Raw genomic sequence first — 17,121 nt, forward strand, 5'->3', positions numbered from 1 at the left:
TTTTGAAGTCAAAATATTTGAGACGATTTTAGAATCATTATTGAAGTACTTAAACAGTGTCCTAATAGTTGACAAAGTATAGATTTTTACCTAAATGCAATGGAACATGCACTCTATATTCAATTATTTAGTCTGTCGTTTAAACATGGCGTTCGAATGCATTTTGGGCCCGTTCGAATGCATGCAGTCATTCGCACCACATTTGCACATATAGAAAACTTATTTTGGCTGCTCGAATACAACATACATGTATTCACACATATAGAAGTAATATTTACATATATAGAGGTTCATATTTAGCCGTTCATAGTGTGTTCACACTTCAAATCACCGTGTACGAATATACTCGACCCGCATTCGAATGCACCAATATAATTTGCAATTTCTAGAGTTATGTAAGGTTTGATGTGACTTAGATTTGGCTTTATCTCTAAGAGAATCTATAAAGAATCTTTGAAAAGATATTTATTTTATCTCTAAAAATATTTATTTTTATCATTAGAAGATATTTATCTTATTTCTAAAAAATATATAAAGAGTGTTAATTTAACCCTAGGAGAGGACCGTCAAGAATTAAATTAGAGATCATCTTCGTCGATCAGTATTGAGATATCTTTTAGAGACCATTAAATATCACTTTTTTGTTTTAAATGAAACGTGTTCACAATTCTATGCATCTACATCAGATCTGGAAGAACTACATCTCGAGGGTCACTAAAACGGAATGATCAACCTCGAAGTTCACTAAGGTTTAAAAACTTATCACTGAAAGTAGTACATTACGAGGTCTAGTGAGCAAGATTGATACAAATTGAGTTATGAGAATTGGTGGATGATTTGTAAGATTCTTGTTAATTGTTACATATTTTAGTGATCGATTTCGATCTGAATTTAGATTCGTGATTTTTTAAATCTAGTTTGAGATTTTTCACGTAAAAAGTTGTGTTTGCGATTATTTTTTTTATGTTTTATTTTTCATATTTTATTATCGATAGATCACTATCTCCTAGGGCATTCTTATATATATATATTTTAATAGGTATCATAGTATATCTATGTATTCTTGTAAGTTTTAGTTTTTTCAGAATGAAAATAAAATAATAAACCAAAATAGTCCAACAACCACCAAAAAGCCGTCATCGCCTTCATCCCTTGTTGGCCCTAGCAAGGAAAGAGAAGGACCAACGATAGCGACTCAATTGAGGTGGGGAGTACAATAAAGTTGTGTAAGGGAGGCTATGTGATTGAAACAAAAAGCACGATAAGTGCGTTGACCGCAAATAGCATAGCATGGGTACAACTATTGGAACCAAGAAGACGATAGTGGCAACAGGGCTATGAAAGCTCGCAAGGTGGCGATGGAGGCCGAGGATGAAAAGGCTGAAGGTCCTTAGGATCAAGGAGCCGACGAATTGATCAGGCACATGACAAGACGCAGCGACAAGAAGGGATGAAAAGAGAAGGCTACGGCGACAACAAGGAGAATAGATAGAAGATGAGAAGGAGAAAGAGAGAAGGGAGGAAAACCCTTTTCCGAGAGGGAGGAAAGCCCTCCCGTCTCTGTTAAAAGGACGGAGATGAAGTTAGACCCGGGGCTTTCTTGGTGTAATGCCCCCCTCAATGTCGTTCTTTGCTGGTATCGAATTATACTTCTGCAGAACAAAAGTTACTTGAATATGTTTAGTGTAAAAGATATAGCATTTCAACAAGTCCACTTTACAACATCTGCCTACACTTGCAGCCCTATTTCAATTCTATTTAGAGCCAACAGGGGAAATATAAGTGCAATCTGGAATATGCAAAAACTTTTGACAAATAAACCACTTATATTGGAGTTATCCTCTTGCATTCTGCCTCAAGTAAGCACCCCAAAGCAAGACTAGAAATTATTGCACATTCTATTACCATCTGAACTATACTAGCCTGTTCATCCATCCAAATGTTACATCTACATTCTTTCCCTCATTTTTCCCCTCCCTTTTTTTACATTTGTATATGAAAAAACTAAGCAACAATGAAAGAACGAGCTATAGGAACAAGACACAAAGTAAAACAATGAGAAAAGGAAAGAAAAAGAGAAAAATAAGGGGACTAAAGGTGTGCAAAATCCTACAGCCAAACAATCAATCGCTACATCCACGTTAACCCTGGAGCACCTGTCCTGGCTCGAGCCTCTGCTAGAGAAACAGCCATGGCTAGCATCATCTGTTCTTCAAAGCTCTCTGGAAGAAGGTGGCCTGGAGCCATGGTAACACTTGGGACCAAAGCTGATGAAGCCCCTAGATCTACCATGACATCAGAGCTGGCATAACTGGTACCAGCCTCTGCCACCTCTGACCACTGGTCACTTGAACACTCACCACCCTCTCTTATCATTCGCCTTCTACTGTTAGTCCAGCTCCCTTGAGAATTATTCTCTATCAAGCTCAGATCTCCAGATGGTAAGTTATCTGATCTTTGGAGTATATCGTATGTTGAAGTACTACCACCAGCCATAGCAGGAGATTCCCCATTCATGTGCTGGTGTTCAGCTAGAGCTGCAACTGCACAAGCAAACCCACTAGAAGGAGATACTTCTACGTTGGAGTCGTAGTGTTCTGAGCTGGACGGCTCGGGCAACATACTGCCAAGACAACCTGGATTTCCCAGAGTTCCTTGTTCCTGTTCAGAGATATTTTCAAAACAATGACATTAATAATCTGGAGGAAAATATGATGAACTATTTCTATATATAGATTCAGGATTATTTCTATTTCCAATATATTATTGTCCACCTTTCTCAGTGGCATTTGAAGCAAGAAGTTAATCAAACAAAAATGCATTTCACAATTTATATTGGAGGTAACACCAGATTTATGGCACAGCTGTATCAGTCAATCATATGACAAATACTAGTATGAGTATGGTGGAAGTCTAAAATGAATTATAAGGTGATGACTGACAAAAAAAACAAGTACATTGGAGAACTCATGGTAAAAGGATTCATTAATCTGAATAGATTTGGCTTAAGAAGTGCTTGGTTGCAAAAAAGGAGATTTCCCCAGTAACTTTTTTCTTTCTTTTTTGGTACTTCTGAAATATAATTATTTACAAAATGGAAAGTGGAAAGGGGGGAATAGAGAGACAATGAGAAAAGAGAAAATTGGAAGAAAAGAGCTTCTCACAGCCTGGGAGATCAAATAACTTTAGCAGAGTGAGACAGGTAGGAAAGTGGATTAACCTACTATTCAACCACTCTCCCCCAAAATATTACACACTGTACAATAGTACCAAAACTCACCCAAATACTCCCTTAAAAAGAAAGGGGAGGTATATAAGATGGATAGAGTTTGCTACAAGGATTTGGAAGAGCAGCAGTGAAATTGAAGTTGTCCTAGATAGTCAACATCAAGTAATGGAAATTCCTGAAACTGGGCCAAAATAGCAGGACTAGGCTTGTCACTAAGATGCACTGTTTGCAATTTCCCAATGAAGTACCACCTCTTACCAACAAAGGACTTGCAGAGATACTGAAAAGAGAAAGAACAGCAGGCAAGAAAATTTCAATATATAGTAAACTCGACAAATCAGATATTTAACTTTGAGATAATAAAACATAGATGAAAAATGCAGCGACCACATCATGAAAGCTGCTTTACATTGTAAACTTCGCAATCAGTTGTGTCAATCAAGCTTTAAGTTCTCAATCAGCTACATCACATACTTCAGTTTCATTCATTCATTCTTTAAGGTAACAAAATGTTTGTTGCCCTAAAAACAGCAACAAACAATTAGTTTCTTTCAATGGAAGGACATGCTTCCCTATCCATGGAAAAGGGATAAGGAAGCATGTCAGCAATGGGCCTATAAATAAAGATCAGACCCAAGTTGCCAAAAGCATGATCAATATGTAATCAATAAGTGATGATTCATCAGTACTAAATAATTTATAGCTACCTATATTATTTACAGTATCCAGGCTATCTGTTCGGTTAGAAGAACACAACGATCAATAATTCCTCATTAAACTAAAGAAAAGCACCAAATCTTCTCAAAAGAACTTCAAAAACTAGGTCAGATTGTCTTCAAATCACCTGTATAGAGAGCCAGATTGCTTCCATAACCATTATATCCTCCAGATCCAGGTCAAAATTCCCATCCCTGCATTCAATAAAATATCGAGATGAAAATTCAATTCCAGTTAGTTCACAACATGTTGATAGTATCAATAGATATTGGATATGCAGCTATTAGAAGATAGGAAAGATGTAATGCATGCAAAACTTCCTAACATTACTGAAGTTGTGAACTGGTGAATAAGGTATAGAAGTACAGAACAATGCAACAGCATATATTGAGCAGAAAGTTAAAAGAGTGCAGGGGCAAATACATATTAGGTACTGAAGATTCTATCAAAATCCAAAAGGCCCCTCTTATTTATTTTGAAAAGTCAAAAAGGCCGATTCTATCAAAATCCAAAAGGTAAAGGAAACATGGGGGTTAAGTTGCAAAGAGTAAAGAGTAACCAGAAAAGCATAGAAGCAAGCAGGCCTTGTCATGAACTGATCATTATGACATTGGAATGCATATTGTTTTTCATTGTAGGCATAGATCAGGGAAAGAAAAAACAGAGAGTGAGGCCTTTTGATTTTAGTTTTGTCATCTTGTAAGAGAGTTGATCATACTACTAACAATTACATTACAAAATTGTGTTACTTGCAGTAATGTCATTATACTCTCAGTACAAAATATTATAAATATGTTATAACAGCTAAATGAAAGTATGATCTAATCAGTTGCGAAAATGAGTATGAAGTGCTTAGATTCGAAACAGAATTTCCCACTGCAAAGCCCTCCAACCATGTAAAGAACGTGTACAGTAATGAACAGAAAGCACCTATGCCAACTATGGGCAGAACTGTAGACTAGAAGCACCTAAAGACTTTGTAGAGTAGAAGCACCTAAAACCTTTTCCCAGCAATATGAGATCACTAGAGTACAGCACATGGCTGGACAAGAAGAATGACAATTTTGCATTAACTCAAAGAAGAAAAACTATGACTAAGGCCACAAGCCACAAAGTGCTGCTGGATATGGCTACTAGTATCAACAGTCGACATGCGTTCCTACCTTGAAAATTGTGAAAACTGGACTACTAAGATGCAATTTTTTCATATAAATATTTAGGTACATCTATATATGAACCTGATGTAATAGATATATTGCAATAGAATATTGAGAAATCTTTATACAAATTAACATCCTCGGAAAATCATAATCTATGATGTATCCAGCAGGAACTCCTGTTGAAAAATGCTTCAAAACTGATATCTCGAAAGAAACCAGTTTAGCATGAGGTGAAATTGAAGGCCTAACAATCCTGCAAGCAAAAGAGCCTGTTGCGCAGGCCCAAAGAGGTATTTAGTAAAATATCTAACAAACATCAACAAGATGGAAACCAAGGATATCAGGCAGCTGAGTATGTATTAGAAAATTTTCTTCTTCTCTGTATTATCTTGAAACTTAGAGAGAAGAGTTTCTATTTGGCTGGTAAGAGTTACAAATTTTTATAAAGAAGAGGATATTAATTGAAAATGAAATGTAAACTTCTGATATTGGAAATCTTTTGTTCTTAACCTTTTGACTAGTTATTATTTGACTACACATGGAGCAAGTACAAGCAAAATATAGGCCTTCAAGTCAAGTTGCAATCAAACCAAAGATAACTCCTCAGATGTCTAGATAAGAAGAATTCTAAGCCAAGAGGGAAGGACTATGTTTTGATTGATATAATTGTCATATCTCAGGAAAAAAAGGAGAAAAGTAGAAATCAAGTGAATGGACTTGCATAGATATAGTTTCATACTTTCATCAACAAAATCATTATTCTTGCATAACAGAATAGTGTGAAAGTAACTGAATATACCTACAAGAACAAAAGAATGTCATATCAAGAGAACAATCCTTACTACAAGGTAATTGTTGTCATGATCACATATGGGTTTACTAACATTGGAACAGAATATAAATGACAAAAGATGAAACTGCACAAATTGATCAGCACACAGGCACGCACCGACTCTGCGTTGTGTATGAAGGCCGTGAACTTGCTGGCGCAGAGAATGGTGGTTGAGATGAAACAAACTCATTCCCTACGGCTGTGCATCTAAATGATGGTGCTGTCAAATAAATATACAAAATCAGCCAACTGAAAATCAGTAAAAGAGTCAACTCTAGAAATACATAAGTCAAGCAAGAAGCAACAAGAACCTGAATGCGAGGTACTACATATATCACGATGTTCCACCTCTGCAGGCATCAATTTTCTGCTTGATGAACTTATAAGTTCTCTCTTCTTCACTCTTTCCACTTCATCTTGAAGCTCTTGCTGCCGCATCCGTATTTGTGCTTCTATAACCCTCTGTTCCTCCTGTACATAAATAGGAAACTCTAACTAAATATGAAGCACCATTCCCCAAATTAAACAGCACTATGGTCCCAAGAGACAACAACAATCGCACGAAACTTACTACTTGTTCCTTGCCCTTTTCCTCTTTTGTTTTCACACCGCGATATTCCACAGCATAGTTCGAAGTTTTACAGAAGGGGCACCTTCCAAGTTAAGTAGCATTCTTTTTCATCATCCAATCTCTGATAACAAAAATTAAGAACAACGAGAAAAGAAAGGATACTGTGTAGGGCGAGTTGAATGAGGTGGTTTCATCTGAAGAAAACACTCTGCAAGAGGCATCCAATTTAAGTAAGCGAAGGCAAATTAGCCAAATCAACCTCATAAAGGCAATCTTTTTTCACATAAAAAATATTAGATTAGAGTAATTTACCAGTGCAAATGCCTTTCATGCAACATTTCGACCGATTAAGACTGGGGTAATGCTAGAGACATCAGAAACAACACTACATATCAGCACCACGTAGAAAATTTAAATTAAAGTATAAATTTACTGTCTTAATGATTGGAAAACTCAGTCAAAAGCACATCAATCCTACTTCCATAAGGTATAACAATTCACAATTTAGAAATCGCAAGCTGAAGGCAACAGTATCAGTTAATGGAAAAGAGGGCCCATACCAGAAAGCAGATAGGGCACTCCTCGAGATCCAGCGCAGAATCCTCCTCTCCCAGGTAGCAAGGAGCCAGCTTGGAGTCAAGAATGAGCTTTCTCAGCTTCTTGTGATCAATGTCGCGGTGCTGATACAAGCCCTGCGGCCTCGTATACTTCTCATCCACCACCTGTCTCCTCCTACCTATCTTATTCCCCATCAATACTTACTTTCAAATCCAACCAGAAAGGGCCTCCCTTTCTTCTCCCTCACTCCTCAAATCCTCCAAAATTCATCTCCACACCTAGAACCGATCTAATTCCTCATCCAGATCATCTCCCCTCGCCCTCTAGCTTCCAAATCTGCAACAAGGAGGTGGAAATCGCAGCCACATCAACATGCCCGAATCGTTTCCTCCGCCATCGAAATCAAGAGGCGGCAAAATCGAGATAGAAGCAACCCTAAGCTCTCTCCCCCTCTCTCCTCTTGCTTCTATTCTCTATTATGTACCTCTGATCTCGAGAGAGAGAGAGAGACAGAGAAGAGGATAGGATAGAGGAAAACGAGTGTACCTCGGAGTTGCTCAGGCCGGACGGAGGATCGTTTCGTACGACCTGGGAAGCACGAGAAAGATCGAAGAATGATTGGAGAAGACGAGACGAAGAAAATTTGAGAGAGAGAGAGAGGGAGAGAGAGAGAGAGACTTAATAAAGAACTATCTCTGGTATCAGAACAGGGTGAGGAGAGATACCACGCTGCACCCACCCCGAGCTCTCCCCCTCTTTCTCGCTCTTCATGGAAAAATGCGGATATAACAGAGTTAGATGATGATGGCTATGAACATTCCATCAACTACCCAAAAATCGGTGCCAAATTTCAATTTTTGAGCTAATAATTCATCTCATGTTTTCCATTTGGAAAATGTTCAATAGGCAGATATTTTTCACTTGTTAAATATATTTTATTCTCCATAACTTGGACCAAAATTATTTTACCCTTCCTTATCCTATATTTCTTAACCAAATTATATCTATTTAGTTCTTCATCCAAAGTTAATTATATATGTGCATTTAAAATTTTAAAAAATATGATCATATTTATTCCATAAAGTATATATTTATTTAAATAAAAATAATATTATTTAAGTAAGTGCAGCACGAATGCTTGGGTAGTTGATGGGCAGTAAACGGTTAGCCTAACAAAGTTGTCTCAATAGATGCAGCTGCATGCTTTTAATTAGTGCCGGTGGTGTCACGCTTTTGTCTTTCACCTCTCCATCTTTATCTCTGTTGTTACTTGTTTGATTCCTTGCGTCCGTCAAGGGCTTCTCTAAAAATAACTCTGATTAAAAACGTTGATAAGTTTTATACTACTTATTCCTTGGACTTATACTCTCTACTCATTAGAAAAGAGGAAATTAGAAATTTTTTTTGTTTTTTTTTTTTGTGGAGGGGGCTGTTCCATTAGACGTGACAACCCAATCACGTGTGCTATATGGGGCCATGGTACTCTCAACAATATATCGTAAATACGGTAATAATGTAATTATGACGTCATTCTTCGATCCTGGCCGTTGGTAAATATAGTTCCCGAGATAGCCACTGGAATTAAATTAATATAGTAATCTATATCGTCTCGGGAAGGAGTGGACTTTGCTTGCGTATAGAAGTATACTTCCTCCTCCCAGAATCCAAAGTGGCAAATCAGGATATCGCTATTTCTCCCTTACTTGGCATGGCATGGCATGGCATGGCATGGCTTCGCTGGTTGTGTTTTGTTGATGATGAGGATTGACATGGCTCATGTTGACATATCTTCTTCTACATAAATATCTACTTGAGATTGTGAAGTAAACCTAAGACTTTAATTGGTACTTGGAAATATTGGGTTCCCTATTGAGAGAGATGGAGAGTTCGCCTTTGAGAGGTCCAGAATAAATGTGATCCAAAATTAGTTTAAACGTTCAGTGCGGGCCGTGCCGTGCCTGACCTTAATCTGGCGGCTCTCAACCTCAAATCAGCTAGATTCAGACTTGACCTGACTTGAGCCAATAATAATAATAAGTAAAAAAAGAACATTCTAATATTTAATATATTTTAAATCTCACCAAAAATGAAAGCACTTGCAAAGAAAACGATTTTTAAATTTTAATGATAAGTGAGATTAGACTTTTACGAGTACCTTTTATGTAAATCATGCGTACTCAATTTTTAAGAACTTAATTTTATTATTCCCTATACTTAAAGAATCTTTTAAGTGCAAATGGGCCCACTGAAACGTAATCCTGAGAAAAAAAAGTAAATTGGTCGGAAGAAAATAATAATGACAACGAGAAAATGATATCACAATTTTACTCTTTGTGAGAAGAAATTTTTCAGGAGATGAAAGGCAGCCTAGTCCGAACTTATTTTGAGTTAAGCCTAATTCACTTGTAGAATACGAATAATTTTTTTTTGAAACTAACCTCATTATTATGTTATAATAATTAAATAACAACTTAGCTTCGTATGACATATTAATTCATGTTTTTTCTCCTCTTATTCTATATAATTTTTTAAAAATAATTTAATAATAATTCAAAATTATCATTTTATTCTTAAATTAGACAACATCTAATTATTACTACTATTCTACACTCAATTAAGAGTATTTTCGTTATTTAATTTAAAATGTCACTAATTTTTAATACAAATTTACTATTCTTTATAATTTTAATATTAATTTTATATTATATTAAAAATAATTATTACACCGTGTTCAGCTAAATAATGTAATTACTTATATTGATATCAGCTTCTTTTTTATAAAAACTTAGACTACTTTTTTCTAGAATTAATATTATTCTATGAGGGAATGTGAGCTAAAAGATTAAAGCCTTTCTTGCCTCCGCCCCAGCGATCTCAGTGTTGATTTGAGCTGCAAGAAATTCGAACAAGTGGTGTAGACTAGAATCGCACAGACAAGAAGAGGGTTGGTTCTAAAGTAACTATAAAGGCTCGTATTTATTGATCACAAAAGATGAACAGTATGGCTAGATTCTATCCATTTCATTAATCTATCAGCATATTATATATTATTCGAGTAGATAAACTAATTGCAACCAAACAGTTAAGATCGTCGAGAGAGAGAGAGAGGAATCTTACTTCAGAAACCAATTTTGGAGATTGCGTGAGATATCCCACCTCAATTCTTGAGCAGCGGCATGGTAGATGGCATCGAGAGCGTCGATCTCCGACTTCTTGTCGAGGATATGGAAGCCGAGCTTGATCGCCGTGCCGCCGCTCGAGGAGGAGGCAGCGCTGCTCCACGCGGAGGAGATTTGAGAGTGTAGAGAAGAGGAGATGCGATTCCCTGGGCTGGAGATCCTTCTCGGCCTAAGGCGGAGGCAAAGGCGGAATAAGGTGTAAGTAAATCGAAGGTTTAGATCGCGAGAGAGAGAGAGAGAGAGAGAGAGAGAGAGAGAGAGAGAGAGAGAGAGAGAGAGGAGAAGGGAAAGCCTTCGGGTTCTCGCCTCTTCCATTCGTTGAAGCCTCTCTTGGAAGGTGGAGGGGAGCGCCATCGTCGTCAGGATCTCGGGATCGGAGGCGGGATGGCTAAGGGTGGTCAAATGCTGCGAGGAGTATTTTGGCGGGAGGAGCGGGATTAGTGGTTAGAGAGCCATACGAACAAAAAAAAAGATCGGCTTTTTTTTTTTATTGGGGGACGATGGTTGATAATCTCGAGTAGAATGTATTGAATTCCTTTAATCACATTGAGATGGTTAGTTTTCGTCATACCTCTACTTCAATAATCTTACCTTTGGATTGGTTGGACAGATATAGGGAATCATATTTGCTTAACAGTAAGGTTGAGGATGAATTAGAATGTATTTTAGCCTAGGCGTCCTTTGAATTGTAGAATAAGCCTTTAAATTGGTTAGATGTGCTCATTTTTTAAACTTGAACTAGAATAAGCATAAAGTTAATTTAATATAGTGGAGATTATACTGATTTAGTATCTAAATAATAATTTATTTTTAAAATCAGTTTAGTAATATTCATTCTTCTCACTATTCTCCTCTTCTATCTAGAATTTTATATTAATGAAAAATATATATATCTTCCTAAATAACTATTATTTCAATCCTTCTCTTCAATCAAGCACTGTATTAACCTAAACTGATTTAAAGGCGTGTAGGACTTTGGAATAATTTCTTAAGTCGTGTTCATTCCGCATATCCTCACTGTACCGAAATGTGTTTCAGATTTCCTACGATATGTTCCATCTCAAAAATAGAAAAAGAAAAAAAAATCCCCACAACGGAGGCAAAAGGAAATAGTGCACGCATGTCCGAGTAGGAAATCCTACATATTGTTATGTACCCCAAGATTATTTTCCACTTAGTATAAAAACAAAACCCCTTGGTAACGCATGATTATTGGAGAGTTCATCTGCAACGCCACTTCGAGGCCATTAAGCACCCGTCCAATTTTCCTTCTGAATTAATACCCATTATTTCTCTTTGAAGAAAAGGAAAAGCCAACAAGACAAAATATTGGCCAAATGAGAATAGAAAAACCAGAGACTCAGAAAGGAAAGAAGGAAAAGGCTGGGAAATGCGATCAAACATCTCAACTAACAGTCACTTGTCAAAAGCTCCACGCTATCACAACAAATATCACATCTCAGACCATAAGTAGAAGGCAAGGCAATGGGATCAGATGCAAATGCAGCAGATGATGTATTAACCAATCCCTACATGGTACTTGAGTCCAATATTTTGATCTGAAATCCGCTAGCAGGCATTAACATTAACGCCTAAATGAGTGTAGCAACAGAAAGATAGAAATCCAAGAGGAATATTTGCAGCATCACAAGTCTTCAAATGTAGGGACCAAAGCTGCCTTGCATCACTGCAGATTTGTTAGACAAAGAAGGACAAATCAGGAAGAGTTGTATACGAGGGGATGGCAAGACAAGCATATGATAGATTTAACAGAAAACGTGAAATTGGAAGAACCAAGGATGGGAAGTCACCTCTGCATCTTCACCTGCAACAGTCTTTCCTGCGCTCTCCCGAATATCTTCTGCAATGATAAAAAGGGACAAGACATCAGTTTAACAATTAAAATATTGGAAGCTTCAGCCTAGACACATAAGTACCTTCAATTGAACTCACGATTAAAGTAAAGATCCACATGGATACCCGTATTGAGTGAAAATACCCAAAAAAGAGGAAAAAATGAAGTTAAATCTTTATAATACTTTCTGCTGGTAGCAGCAGGAACAAGAATTGTTCCATTCGTGAAAGTATTTATTAGATTGGCATTGTTTAGGCATACTAAGAAAAATGCACATATATAATGAATAACTATCTCAGGATACTTCAATCCAGCCACTCAAAAGCTAAACAAGGACATCCATCCCATGAATTCTTTTGAGACATATCTCAACATTTCCCAGAAAGAGCATTGGACAGTAGATAATTTTGTACCGCAATAAAGAATGGCATTTGGATATAAGTTCTTTGAAATGAAAATACCTGCTTGGCCATGAACCCAAAGGAATGTGCAATAACAAGAACCTAGAGTCTTTATCTAGCAGTCAAAAAGTGCAAAATCATTGAATCACTGAAATATTTTCTTGCTTTCAGCAGTACTCATCATCTGGAAACAAAATAAAATTCTTCTTCTCAGAACGAAATGATCTGAGCAATCGAGAAGCCAAAGTTGAAAGGAGAGGAAAGAATCAAGCTAGCAATTGAATGCCAATATCAAATATATTGGGAAGATGACCATGTAGACAAACCAACAATACATAAATCAAGGACTGTTTCATTTTTCCAATTGTAGTTAAAGTCCATTTTGTGCTTTTATTCTCCATATACATAATAAGTTATATGAGGAAACAGAGAACGCAAAATGGTCCCTTATCCCAAATTATTTATACACTAATGAGCACCTTTGTAGCTTAGAAAGAAAAGGTAATAGTGGAGGATACATGAGCAGGGTTATAAATGGATCAAGAGCACAACTACAACCTCCAGAAAAATTCTTCCTAGAAGGTGCAGAGTTAATTAAGGCAGTAGAGAGCTGAAGAAATTATTTATACTCAACCTCAGATCAAAAGGATAGAACAGTTAAAATTCAAATTAATATATGTTGTTTGCCTATCATTAGTCAGGAAAGAAAATCTGCACAATTTAAATGTCTAAAGATGTCCTGAAAGACATGTAAAGAATAATATTAGTCTATAACAAATGAGAAAGCTATTAATGTGTCACCAATCAACAATATATGAACCTGCATGAACCACCAATCCCACGTAAGAAAAGTAATTACCTCCATCCTCAGGGATGTCGGAGGTCCACAAGGTGAGATTATCCCTCAAAAGTTGCATGATCAATGTGCTATCTTTGTAAGATTCTTCATTTAGGGTATCAAGATCAGAAATAGCTTCATCAAAAGCTTTCTTTGCAAGGTGGCACGCCCTAATATAAAGTCAACTAGTCAAATCAGTGTCATCCTGGTGTAAGATTAGGCTAAAAAGCATTTAGAAGATCACCAGTACCTTTCAGGCGAATTCATGATCTCATAGAAGAAGACGGAGAAATTTAAAGCCAAACCCAACCTAATTGGGTGTGTGGGAGCAAGATCTGTCTCCGCCGTGCTGGAAGCAGCCTGTCAGCAGGCTAGACACATTCAGAAGAAGAATTGTAGAAATTACTTTCTAAAGGTGCAATAGCTATTATCTAAAGCATCAACGAGCAATATTCTACATCCAATAAAAAAAAGCATCAATAGAAATACGAGATTTTCATACTTCTGGAAGGAATGAAAGTGACTGACAACCGACATCTAAGAAATAGATAACTGGAAGATTAAACAGAATAAATATGGTACAAACAGACTAGTTTAGATTCGTTAAGGATTGCCAACAGCACCACAGTTATCTCAGACAGGTTTTACAATAATAAGTGGAACTGAGCAAACCAATTTATGATGTATTACAAAAGAAATCGGACATTTCAGGATAAACTACACTTTCTATAGTCCCATGAGTTACTAATTGTGCAATCTAACTTAAGCATCTAGCAATTCATTTAGGATTCTTCTGTCACCCAGGAAAATCAACACCATTATATAGTGCTATTTGTTACTTCAGATCTTTTATTGACCCATCTCACAAATCACCCATTAACTCACTGTATCCTGACACCCTTACTTTTCCTTCACTGGTTAAGCATGATGATAATATGGAAGAAAAATAAGGGTATTGTAGTTCAACGTGATACATAACCAGAGAGCCACCAATACTCTTTTAATAAACTATTTTAATATACGCTGTGGCATTTGTGTACTCCATTTCTACAACAACCAACTGTATTGTAATATGACAAATAAAAATTCACATGCAGAGCAATAACTCACTCTTGATAAGAACTGTTCTCAAATTCGTGAAAAAGATAGGCATGTATCTGGATCTCAAATCCCATCAAGGATCTAAGTGTAGTGTTTGGCAAAGAGGACTACCACTATGTAAATGGTATCATAATCACATCCAAGAGTGCATGGAAGAGAACAAAAGTGCAGGTATGTAAGTCCAATTTGGTCATCTATTTTATGAGTGCTTTTGTGAGACCCATTGTACTTGGGATTTAGTTTGAATGCTTCTTCTATAATCACTTTACATTTAAGTGCCAAAGATGAATTAACTTGTTATATCAAGTCCAATGATTTGCCTTGGCAAGCAAGAGGCATCAGGTAATCTGTGTAAAGAGACATTATTAGGTGTTGAAACTGTCATATCTGTTATGTCCAAAAAACATATGGCCAGGTCAAAAAGGAGGGATATCCCCTTGCATCGGAAATGGATCCACAACATTTTAGTACTAAAGGCACTAGATAAATGGGTTCTCATAGGTTGTCTCGTCCTGAAATTAAGGATGACATCAAATGGACATATAGAAATTATAAAACCCTTCTTACCCTTCTATTACCTCTCTAGGAAAAAGAACTATTTGATTTTTTTTTGACCTAGCAGTTCAATCTCCATATGTTGTTAAATCTATCCCCTCCAAGATGGGCCTAGATTATGATGGAAAGCATTTAGAGATTAATGTCAAAATATAAACAAATTGACAGCAGGTACAGATGCTAAAGAAGAATTTCTTCATGTACCAATATGGCAAAATATTTACTTCTGGAAAGAAGATTGAGGAGCTTTGCATAGTGAAGAGATTTAGTGCTAAAACTATTGTGCATAGTTCACCGTGAAAACCTAAGGCACCTTTTACTACACTTGCATGCATTCCTAGTAATCAAGCACTTACATAATCATGCCTGGATTTAATGTTGTTCTAAAGAAGCCTGCAAATAGATTATCAAATGCAACAAAAAAGAAAACTGAAACGCCAAAATAAACTTGCAATTGGTATTCCTTGAAAGGTGTTAGAGCATTAAACCCACTTTGACATGCTTATACAGTAAAAGGAGAAACAATGAAACGACAAGGGAATATACTTACCAGGTAGAACATATTGCACAAACTGAAACATTGATTTCAAAATGACAAAAGTTATGTACCATATAGATCAACAAGATTTGAGAAATTGATACTGTGCATTTGAGTAAAGAAAGTCAAAGAAGTCAAAGAAGCTCCAATTGCAGAAAGATCAGATCAACTCAACTAGAAACGGATCTTGAAAATAGCTATAGACAATATACCTCATACGCCTTAAGAGACTTATCTGCAACCTCCTTCCTCTCGCTCCCAGTCTTGAACTCGGCCAGATAGCGATAATAATCCCCTTTCCTGCAACAAAAATCAGAATACTCAACTCAACACCTTAAACCCCCAAAAGATCCACCACAAACGAAGTCGGATCTAGCTCTAGCTCACATTTTGTAGTAGAATACAGAGGACTCGGCCGCTGACGCCGAGGGGATAAGATGCTCATCAATCACGACCATGATATCGACGCAGATCTTGGAGAGCTCCAACTCCACCTTCTCCCTGTACTCCTTAATCCTCCTCACGTGCTGCTCGTTCCCCTTCGCCTCCTCCTTCTGCTCGATCGAGGAGAGGATCCGCCACGAAGCCCTACGGGATCCGATCACGTTTTTGTACCCAACAGAGAGGAGGTTCCTCTCCTCCACAGTGAGTTCAATGTCTAGGTTCGCCACCTTCTTCATTGCTTCCACCATTTCTATAGAAAGAGGCAAAGATAAAACCCTAAATCTAAGAAGGGGGAACCTAGGGTTCGCAGAAGCGGAGATCCGAGAGGGAAGGAAGGTTTACCATCGTAGCGCTCGGCTTGCTCGGCGAGCTTGGCAGTGTAGACGAGATCCTCGCGCGACGCCATTAGAGATCGGATCGGAACACCCCCTCCTCCTTTTATCTCTCTCTCTCTCTCTCTCTCTCTCTCTCTCTCTCTCTCTCTCTCTCTCTAGCTTTGGGTTCTAAGCTCGAGAGGGAATGGTGAGAGGAGAAGAGGTTAGAGGAGAAGAAAAGATTCACCGAGGAGCGAGAACGCTATGGACTGAGAGGATCGGCTACGAATCCGATTGCAGGAATCTTGTACGATTAGGGTATTTCGCGATCAGAAAGATAAGGCGAAGAATTTAAACCGACTAAAATCCCAACTGAATTACTGAAGCTCCCAAATTTCTCAAGCGTAGAAATTTACTGCAATCTAGATTGCATACAATCAGATTGAAGCTCTGGCCGGCTCCCAAATTTTTCAACGGATACGACTAGAGCGGTAGGATTTAAGAGGAACGTGGTCGCCGGGAATTTGGACCGTTGGATCTGAACCCGTTCTTTGCAAGAGAAAGAGATATAGTCAATTCTCTTTTTCTGGAAAATAATTAATTATATAACTTATTACTTACCTAGTGGGTTTAGCTTAATTAATTATACACAGTAGGTAAAGTTTGACTTGTTACAACCATACAAATACTTGTTACTGAGAAATGGCTATAATAAAGTCCACCTAAGCACAAAAAGATTTCAGTCCATTTAACTTTGTCTTCTTATTGTCTAATAGAAAGAATAAATAATAATAATAGGATGATATGCTTACATTGTCAAATTCCAAGT

At 37.2% G+C, this 17,121-nt stretch overlaps 2 protein-coding genes across 2 annotated transcripts; both read right to left on the minus strand.

Moving 5' to 3' along the window:
• Positions 1-1,876: 1,876 nt before the first annotated feature.
• On the minus strand, positions 1,877-7,901 carry LOC140794609 (E3 ubiquitin-protein ligase GW2-like). Its single transcript, XM_073146711.1, has 9 exons — positions 7,614-7,901; positions 7,070-7,403; positions 6,822-6,873; positions 6,672-6,717; positions 6,510-6,591; positions 6,250-6,409; positions 6,056-6,158; positions 4,074-4,140; positions 1,877-2,661 (listed from the first exon to the last, which is right to left on the minus strand). The coding sequence occupies exons 2-9, from the start codon at positions 7,259-7,261 to the stop codon at positions 2,131-2,133; spliced, it is 1,233 nt and encodes a 410-aa protein (XP_073002812.1). The 5' UTR covers positions 7,262-7,403; positions 7,614-7,901; the 3' UTR covers positions 1,877-2,130.
• A 3,836-nt stretch (positions 7,902-11,737) lies between these two features.
• Positions 11,738-16,662, minus strand: LOC140801191 (14-3-3-like protein D). Its single transcript, XM_073156193.1, has 7 exons — positions 16,321-16,662; positions 15,922-16,228; positions 15,747-15,834; positions 13,591-13,700; positions 13,362-13,510; positions 12,058-12,107; positions 11,738-11,933 (listed from the first exon to the last, which is right to left on the minus strand). The coding sequence occupies exons 1-7, from the start codon at positions 16,382-16,384 to the stop codon at positions 11,931-11,933; spliced, it is 771 nt and encodes a 256-aa protein (XP_073012294.1). The 5' UTR covers positions 16,385-16,662; the 3' UTR covers positions 11,738-11,930.
• Between the last annotated feature and the right edge of the window lie 459 nt (positions 16,663-17,121).

Source organism: Typha latifolia, chromosome 1, assembly GCF_019914945.1.
Source record: "Typha latifolia isolate L0001 chromosome 1, TyphaL0001v2, whole genome shotgun sequence".
NCBI classification, from domain to species: Eukaryota; Viridiplantae; Streptophyta; class Magnoliopsida; order Poales; family Typhaceae; genus Typha; species Typha latifolia.